The sequence below is a fragment of the Mirounga leonina genome, unplaced genomic scaffold, assembly GCF_011800145.1.
Source record: "Mirounga leonina isolate KUSES-001 unplaced genomic scaffold, KU_Mleo_1.0 Mir_357, whole genome shotgun sequence".
NCBI classification, from domain to species: domain Eukaryota; kingdom Metazoa; phylum Chordata; class Mammalia; order Carnivora; family Phocidae; genus Mirounga; species Mirounga leonina.
The window spans coordinates 5,775,098-5,785,334 of record NW_023270702.1 but is presented as its reverse complement, the minus strand read 5'-3'; the positions used below and the strand labels follow the sequence as shown (position 1 = coordinate 5,785,334).

The 10,237-nt window shown below is 36.5% G+C and overlaps 1 protein-coding gene across 1 annotated transcript; it reads left to right on the top strand.

Moving 5' to 3' along the window:
• Positions 1-273: 273 nt before the first annotated feature.
• On the top strand, positions 274-9,528 carry GIMD1 (GIMAP family P-loop NTPase domain containing 1). The gene is made up of 2 exons (XM_035030238.1): positions 274-666; positions 9,268-9,528. The coding sequence occupies exons 1-2, from the start codon at positions 274-276 to the stop codon at positions 9,526-9,528; spliced, it is 654 nt and encodes a 217-aa protein (XP_034886129.1).
• Positions 9,529-10,237: the final 709 nt, after the last annotated feature.

The window sequence follows — 10,237 nt, the reverse complement described above, 5'->3', positions numbered from 1 at the left end:
TTTCCTGCAATTATTGCTTCCTCATCTCTTTCTTATCTATATTTGACTTTTCTCTCCTCTCCCACTGCAAACTACCAATATTATTTCAATCTTCCCACTGTCACTGGGGTGTCTCCACTTTAGTGGAGCACTCCTCCATGCTTTAGGCACTATGAATGAGGGGTAAGTAAGCCAAAAGTAGTACCAGCAGGGCTCCAGGCCACGTAAAAAGCCTTACATTGGGTGACTATAGAAGCCTAACTGCTTATGCTGAACCTTTGTTTACCCACAGACATGACAGACTCCAACAAGATGATCATCAACTTGGCCCTCTTTGGCATGACTCAGAGTGGAAAAAGTTCTGCTGGGAACATTCTTCTGGGAAGCACAGACTTCCACAGCAGCTTTTCTCCATGTTCTGTAACCAAAGATTGTTGTCTAGGCCGCAGTTGTCACCTCTGTGGCTTCATGCGTCGAGGAGGGCAAGAGATAACCCTGCAGATCCAGGTGTTGGACACTCCTGGTTATCCACACAGCAGGTTGAAACAGGAGCATGTGAAACAGGAGGTCAAGGAGGCCTTGTCACATCACTTCGGGCAAGAGGGTCTCCATCTTGCGCTGCTGGTCCAGAGAGCAGACGTGCCTCTCTGCGGACAGGAAGCATCTTCCTCAGTCCAGATGATTCAGGTAATACAAAAAGGCAATTACACTAATGCCATTATTTCTATTTGGAGGACATTATCCTATGACAATCTGCTCAAAAGAGTAGTTTAGAGCAAGTTTAAAACAAGTGTTGGTCAAATAGAAATGGTAAAAATTACTTGATTTTTCCTATCAAGAGTCATTTTTACAATTTCCTTTAGAGGAATTCAGTTAGTCATTTTACAACTATGTCACAGACAAACCCTCCCACCCCCAAATAAGATGCTAGACTTCAGAGGTTAACTAACCCCTGAATGAGTTTGTAAATGTGGCCTCCAGACTATCTGCTTCAGAATCAACTGGGCTGTTGTTAAAAATGCATATTCATCTAAGCCCTACTGAAACAGAATTTCAAGAGTAGAACCTGCATGCCCGCATTTGCATAAATTTTCCATATATTTTTTTTAAAAATGGCAAAGTTTAAGAACTACTAAAACTTGCAACAAATGTGTGTTCATTCACTGATTCAGTCATTGAAAACTGTATCAGGTACTTACACAGAGCTTAATGATTGGTGAACAATATACGAGCCCTGTCCTCAAAAAACTTAACAGTGTAGAAGAGACAAATAAATAAACAAGTATAAGACAATGCGTTAAGTGCCAAAGTAGTATAATGTAGCCTGGGGGAAAGCAGGTTTCACTGTGACTTACATCATGGTGAACTATGCTTTATTTATAGAAAAGAAATCAGGAATTTCAGATGCTCTGAGTGCCTCATCATCTGTAGGGTCAGCAACTGATCCACTGTAGCCAAGAAAAGACCACAGGGACCTCAGTGTGAACATGAATAACATATGCCACCTTTGCCAAGTGGTCCATCCATGTTTGTTTGTTCATTTATTAGAAGTCACTAAGTTGGAAGCTTGTTCAGCCAGTCTAGGTAAGGACCTTGGAATGGGGAGGGGTTCTGAGTATGGCTATAACTAGGAGATGGAGGGAGTAATACTTGCATATGGTACACACATATATGAACCAGGTCCATCTATAACCAACAATTCCTGGAAACTGCTCATTGAGCTGCTCCATTCTACTCAATCTCTTGATTCTCTAGTCTGGAGCCACCTAAATTTAACTGCTGGACTTGACCAGTATTACTCAGTAGCCTCATTAAGTCACCGAGATAAGAGAACTCATCATTACTAGAAGCTCCACAGGTAAACTACAGGGAGAATAGAAAGCAGCCATTTTTCATTCAAGAATTTGTATAAACGCTACTCTTCTTTTGGCCCAATTTCTGATCACATCGATATAGGATCTGTTATACTTAGAAAGATAGTATACTTAGATTCAGAGAAATATTTTTTCCCTTTAACTAGTAAAGGCATAAGATTGTTCTAAATGACAGACACACTTTTTTTTCAGTAACTGTGCATGTTTTTAAAAATGAAAAAAAAAAAAAAAAGCCATATGTGAAATCACAACAAACTAGCAGAAAAAATTAGGGTGACAAGAGTATAAAAAATATTCCTCATCATCCAACTCCTGAAAAGTCAAGGACATGCTGTGCAAAAGTAAAGAAGAGAAGATGATTGCAATTAAGAAACAATGTGGAATCTAAGAAAGCCCACAAACCTCCCCTAAACTATTAAAGCCTGCATTTCAAACAATATTTCTGGGAGAAATCAAGTGGGGGAAAACCTGTTGCCATTCCATCAGTGTAATTTTTTAAATAAGTTTTAAAGTTCATTTAAAGCTGCTATTAAATAAACATTTAGTTGAAGGTACAGATGGATATAACTCAGTAAATTCAGTAAATGTACAAATATTTCTCAAAAACTAATCTCTCTCCACATGTCTCTAAATTTTTCTCTATGGTGGTCCTATGCTTAGCTGAAAAGGGTATTTTAAAAGACATACATTTTAGGGGCGCCTGGGTGGCTCAGTCAGTTAAGTGTCTGCCTTCGGCTCAGGTTATGATCCCAGGGTCCTGGGGTTGAGCCCCGCATCAGGCTCCCTGCTCAGCGGGGAGTCTACTTCTCCCTTTCCCTCTGCCTGCTGCTCCCCCTTCTTGTGCTCTCTCTGACAAATAAATAAAAAATCTTTTTAAAAAAATAAAAAAATACAAGACATACATTTTAAAAATAGATTTTTTTTCCAGTTTTAGGATATAGAACTCTATTGTAATCCCCTAATTTTTTTTTATACAAGTGAATTTGATTCATACATGTCTCTGATCTTTTTAAAAGGTACCTGGCATACAGCCACCTTCTCTTAGCACTGCCTTCTTAATTCAGTGTCCAGTTCATGACTTAAAGGCAGAGAGGAGATGGGCTAGAGTAAAACTCAGATCCAGAATTTTTTTTTCTAAATAAATATCTTTTCCCTCCCAGGAAAACTCAGCAGCCAAGATTTAGTAAGCTTCAGAGGGGCCCATGACCCCTGAGAGGCACTGCAGTCCTATTCTGGGCTTCTATCATAATTTTTGGTTGAAGATCGCCTATGCACAAGCTGGCTGTTTATGACCTTCTTCCTGAAGGTGCTTCAGTTACTGGTGGCAGCCATCTGGATGTGCTCACAGATTGGAAGCAGCTGCAGAATGTCTGAATATTCAACAGGACCAACAGCTGTTAGGAAGAGCAAGGAGTTGTTAAGGTCCTCTGGCTTCAGACACACCCTGGATTTCTTTTTCTTCCTGGCTTATGCAAAATGGGGAATGGAATATCTGCCTTCTCCCTTTTCCTTTCCTCCTTTCTGGGGGCACTCGTACCTGCCATGGAAGGAACCTACAAAGCCAATGCCAGAGAAGTGACCTCTTTTTTCCTGTACCTCCCTATGGTCTCTTTAAATATCTCTTTTAATTTGTGCTCTAATATTTTTTAGAGGGGTTATAGGCTGCCAGCTATGACAAATGAAACATTTCCCCAAATGATCCTTTTTTCTTTATTTATGTTAGGCCTTCATAATTTACAGCAAAATGGTGGAGATGTCAGTGAGTCATCTTCCCAAAATTGGGAAATAAAGGGCATGATTCATCTAAATATTATCTGAATATCATTTGAATGTTACTTAAAAATCCACAAATAGTTAATAAAAGAAGACAGAATAAAGTCACCTTAAGAAAAGTGCTAGCAAGCAGCCAAACTGCACTAGGAACTGAATCCAGGAATTGACTTAAGTCCAAATTCTTTCCACTATCATGGTACCATGTATTATTACTGTACATAATCAGGCTTCAAGGAGATATTTTTTATTTAGAATGAACAACTCAAATATTGATGTTATAGGTGGGTGTGTATACAAAAGGCTCAGAAAGGCCAATGCAAGGCCTGAAAATACTTAATGAAGATAATGGGCTTAGTTGTTGGATAGAATTTAGTTGAAAAATAAGCCTATAAATGTTACTATGAGTTTCTTGGCTTCAGTTCCTCACTTATAAAATGAGAATAATTTTACCTATGTTGAAGAGTTTTAAGGGTTATGTTTAATGAATGTAATGGGATTATGCATTGTGCCTGAATAATAGTAGATTCACAGAAAGCTACTATCATTGTTAACATTTTTATTGTTATTGTCACTACGCAAATTGTGATGAGTATTCAAACGAATTACTAGACATGAGCAATCTATTATAGAGGTTAAGAGCATGGGCTCTAGAGTAAGTTATACTTGTGTTCAAGCTCCTACTTAGTTACTTATTTGCTTTATGACCTTGGGCAAGCAGCTTCTCTAAATTTCAATCTCTTCATTGGTAAATTGGGAAAAATAATAGTGTCTACTTGACTGGGTTATTTTCAGGACTAATTTCATAATAACATAACAGTAAATTAACTCAGGCACTAGCACAAGACGAGTGTACACTAAATGTCAGCTATGGCCATTATAATTTTATTGTTAGTTTTGTCTTATGCTAAAATTAGGACATATTATTTGTAACCTTCTTCAGGATTATCTTGATAGGCTTCAGAAGAAAATCAGAGTGAAATCAAATTTACACAGCCCTGATGTACAAGAACTTCCCTATTAATTTAGAAAAAAAATCTGGGAAGAAAATTCACTGGTTTAGTAAAGGTTAAAGTGAGAAGCTCCAAGTTAGTGGGAAGGACATGTCTGGGCAGGTAGGGGACCTCTGTTATAGGCCCAGGCCTGACAACAATCAGCTGTGAGGCTTTGGCCATTTAACATCACATGTCACGATATGCCCTTCTGTAAAATAAGGCAATTTGGACAGAAGATCTGTAAGGCTGAATATTCACTGAATCTGATCTAACAAGGTCTTATCATTCAGCTCTTGGAGAAGAAAATGTGGTGCTTTAAGTGGGATGAGAGTAAAGGAATAGTCTGAAATATAAAGAATGGTCCTTATTGTCCTCCTGTTCCATGATAATTTTTTTTCTCAGTTGATGTAATAGTTGGCTTTTTAAAAAATTCCCCCTAAAAAGTCCAGATGCTATGATTTCATCAACCACAAACAAATGGGGCAGGGCTGGTGAGGTCTGGGAAAATGAACATAATTCCTGGAAAACAAAGTTTATATCCTAACGAGCTGTCCCAAAAGGACTAGATGGACTCATACCCATTAGCACTCTGAAACCAAACAATTCGTGATTGATTGTAAAATTTCCATCTAGCTTAGTACTATATTTAAATTATTAACACCAGATAACTTACATTAACTTATCTTACTCTTGGATTTTTATGTGAGGTATCAATCAACTGTGATTATTCTTTCTCTGGGTCCATAGAGAACACGTTTGGCCACTAACATGATGACTATACACCAAGTGACACTATTTTCAAATAGTCAACTATTTTCTGGCCAAAAATCAATCTAAAGATTATAAGCTAAATCAACCATTCTCTTCTATTTCTGGCAGTAATTCAAAAGTGCAATTTCCCTCACAGTTTAGGACATGAGCATCCTTTCATAAATAATTATCAACATGTAAAAACTTCCCAGTGGCTGAACACATGGACTTGTAAGTAGTGCCGAGCTTACAAATCTATTTTCCTTAGGTGGTTTAACTCATTTTTCCTGAATGTTATTACAGTTTAAAGTATAGGAAATGTCTGGTGGAGACAAAAAGGGAATGTGTTAATGTTACAACCCAGAAAACCAGGAACTAAAGACATACTGTGAAAGTTATACCATTGAATGCAATAAGTACTAACCTAGCAAAAGAAGAATTCTATTATAATATATAACTCGGGAAGGGATCGCTTGGACCAAACAGTTTATTTAGCATGAATTTTTATTATGGTGATGTTTTAAAAATATTTAATGACAAATGTGGTTCATGCATCAACCAAAACCCATGGGGTAGACCTGGGGGTAGCCCTCAAGAGGTTAAGGGTAGTGTCTATTTATTAACTTGTAACACACATTTCAATATTATGACAATCAAAATAAACACATTAATAATGTACTGGGTGAATATCAGAACTAGCTCTAAATTTGAGAAACTTTCAGAGACAAGAATGTTCAAGGATCAACAACTATATAGAAGTAAAGTCCCAATACTACACAATCCCCAATAAGGCTCAATCACTCTCTTTCTTGGTATGTCTTCACTGCCCCATGACTCTCTTGTTGATTCCTATGCTCAAGGCATCATCACATGCTAGAAACTTCTCCTGACTCCTCCCTTTACCTCACTTTCCACCCCACCCCAAACTGGGCCAAATGTCTGCCTCTATAGCACCAATATATTTTCTATCACAACACCTGCAATTACAACAAATGGAAAGTATTTTCTTTCCTGTCTGCCCCTCTTCCTCAGTTCTAAGTTAGTACAAAAGAATCTCCACTAGACATAAGCAGAAAAGTGTATGTCATGGTCCACTGTGTCCCTGGAACAAAGTAACCCTCAATAAATATTTGCAGAAGGAATAAATCACCTGGAATTCTTTTTAAAATTCAAATTCCCAGGTTCCATCCCTAAAGATTCTGACACATTTGTAGCAAGCATCTCAAGTGGTTCTGATGCACATAACCCAGGAATCTTTTTATTCCCAGAAAACAGATCTATTTAGCACTTCATTAATTTTTCAACTATTTGTATTAATTTGCTAGGCTGCCAGACAAGGTTCACTACCTGGGTGGCTTGTAAGCAACACAAATTTATTACCCCTCACTTTCAGAGGCTAGGAATCTGAAATGAACATTAGCAGGATTAGTTCCTTCCGAGGGCTGTAAGTGAAGACTCTACCCAAGGGTTCTGTCCTTGGCTTATGGATGACTGTCTTTATCTTTACATGGCATTTTTCTCTGTATTCATATCTTTGTCCATAATTCTCTGTTTTATAAGGACACCAATCGTATTGCATTAGTGGCCTTAACTTGACTAATTACACTGGCAACAACCCTATTGCCAAATAAAGTCACATTCTGAGGTACTAGAAGTTAGGATTTCAACATATGAGTTTGGAGGGGGTACACAATTCAAACCATAACACCACTTTATTTTGTGACTCTCTGATCTTCTCTCACAAGAAATATGTTACAACATGCTGAGCATGACAAATTTTGCTATGTCACTATTACCTAAAATGTGATGTTGACATTACACATATACTTAGATTTACAAAGAGCTATCGTCTTTAAAAGTTGGGTTAATTTAAATTTTGCTAATTTGTGTTTTGACGGCACATAAGAATATACCAATTAAAGTACCTTTTTAAAAATTCTTTTGTAAAGTTTAGAATCTGTTAAAAATAATTATTCATTTAATGTACTGATCTTGAAACTTCAGTTCAGATTTTCTTCAGGCAGGGCACTTTTAGGAGAATCAGAAATATACAATTATTCTATGGTGTAGACAAATTTTAAACAGATATGAGGAAAAATTTTGGACTTATTCATTGAGAGAGTCTTTCTGAATGCAAAAGAGAAAGTGCAGACTACATGCAAATCCATGAGAATGAACTATAGAACAAAAGAGAAATTTTATAGGAAGGTAAATTTTGTGTCCCAAAGATTAAACTTCAAAACCGAAGACTCAAAACAAATAAATAAAACCCTAAACCTTCTGTATGAGATGATGGTGAGGGTCCAAATTACAGATTAATCCAACCAATTTCTACTGAGAGTTTACAATGTGCTAGAGGCTTCGATTGATATAGGAAGACAGACTCTGCCTTCCAAAAGCTCATGGTCAAGGTACAGAGATAAATGTGTAAATACATAGCTCTGATAAATGACAAACTATATTAGGAATTATAATTGTTAACCATGGTCTCGAGATGTTTAAGTTTAAATATATTGTCCCACAGTTGCCATATTTCCATATTATTTACATGTCTTGATTCTTCCTTCCTTCATCTCTCTCCCTTTCTCTCTTCCTTTCATTTTCAGTTTTTCAGTCTTACAAATACCAATCCCACATTTGTTATATACATTGAAAATAGTTTCCCAAACTGTCTTTCAATTTTTTAAGATTTTTTTAAACCAGAGTTTGTACTGATACTATCTCCCACAAAGCATTATGTTGAATTTCAAAAGGATAAAGCCTGTAAAGTGCCCAGCATAATACCTAGCACTAAATATTAGTTGTTCTTTCTTCTTTCTTTCTTCTGATTACTAGAGGTCCTGGATATTTCTTGTTATATTTATTCCTAAGTATTTTATATTTTTCTGAGGACTCAGAAATAAGTAATACTTTAAACCTTCTATCTGAGATGATGGTGAGGGTCTAAATTCCAAGTTTGCTATTATAAACCGGTAGCACCTTTGAAAATATAATGGTAACGAGAATATTTGGAATGAAGGGAATGTCATTTTACTTTCACAATGTCATGATTTCATATAACTTTTGAAATATTAAAAATGTTAAATGGTTATTTCTAGACACCTTTCATATTGTATGAACAATTTGCCATATCCCGTCACTTCCATTTTATATCAGCTTATTTTCACTAATCAAAAAAGACATTATTCCATAACCAACTTCCATATATTACTAACCAAAGGAATACCAGTCTTTGAATGTTTTTCAACCACATTAGAGGAAGTCATCTGATAAACTGGGCTTGATTCTAGGCACGTGAAGAGGATGCAAATCACAGTGGTATTTTGTAGTTGTTCCAAATCACTAAATGTAGTTTGATCTTAGCTTTTCCATTACATGTCATCTGATTAATCAATAGATTGTAACCAGATTATGTAATTATAAATCCTCAGAGGATACTTTTAGTTATGATAATAACAAACATTCCTATAAAAAAAGATATGACAATTCCCTTGGCCAAAGTCCTTTGACTTAAAGGAATTGTGGTTCTAACAGCTTCAGGTTGGCAGGTAAATATAAATTATTGCTGAATGTTGTAAATGAAATTGTATCATATGCAGCATTAATAATATACAGTTCTGAATTTTGCTCTTATAATTTATAAATTATAAGAGCAAAATAAAATGTAGAAATACAGTCCCCTCCCTTTTTTTTTTTTTTTTTACAAAATCCACCCATCTTTCTCCATTTACTTACATTATTTGACCCCGTCTTCACTTCCCATTACATATATCAGCTTTTAGTAACATAATGACATCCAGATCTGTTGACTGTCTATGTTGGACCATAATAACTCCTTTACTTGTGTTTGAGGAATATAGGCCAAGGCAAACAGCCATTTAACTTCTTCTTTCTTTCAGGAACTTCTGGGACATGCTTGGAAGAATTACACTGCCATTCTTTTCACCCATGCAGAGAAAATAGAAGAGGCTGGGTTCAGTGAAGATAAATATTTGCATGAGGCCTCCGATACACTGCTAACCCTGCTAAATTCTATTCAGCACAGATATATTTTCCAGTATAAAAAAGGAAACTCACTTAATGAACAAAGAATAAAAATCTTAGAAAGAATCATGGAATTTATAAAAGAAAATTGTTACCAAGTTCTTACCTTTAAATAAAATTTAAAGTAACATAATGACAAACGATTTTAGAGTCAGAAACCTTGTTTCCAAATGCCTCTGTTAGGGGCACCTGGGTGGCTTAGTCATTAAGCGTCTGCCTTCGGCTCAGGTCGTGATCCCAGGGTCCTGGGATCGAGCCCCGCATTGGGCTCCCTACTCGGCGAGAAGCTGCTTCTCCCTCTCCTACTCCCCCTGCTTGTGTTCCCTCTCTCACTGTCTCTCAGTCAAATAAATAAAAATAAAAATCTTTAAAAAAAAGTGCCTCTGTTAGAATGGATGAGGACTCTCAGAACTCCCATAGGCGGCTGGGGAGAGTGTACATTGGTATAACCACTTTTGGACAACTGTTTGGCAGTTAAGAAAAATATAAAGTAATCAAGACTCCTAATGCAAATCCTGTGACACAGCCATTGCCCTCCTAAGTATACATTCAGCAGAAAGGTGTACATTTGTGCACTAAAATATATGTGTGTACAAGAATGCTCATAGCAGTACTACTCATAATAGCTAATTAGCTATTGGAAATTATCCAAATGTCCATTAATAGTAAAATGCATAAGCAAATTGAGGTATATTCACACAACGGAGTATTACACAGTAATGAGAATAATCAAACTACAACTGCATGTAACAATATCAATGAACTGCCCAAACAGAAAGTTGAAAGAAGCCAGACATAAAATAGTCAAATCATATGTTGTATGAT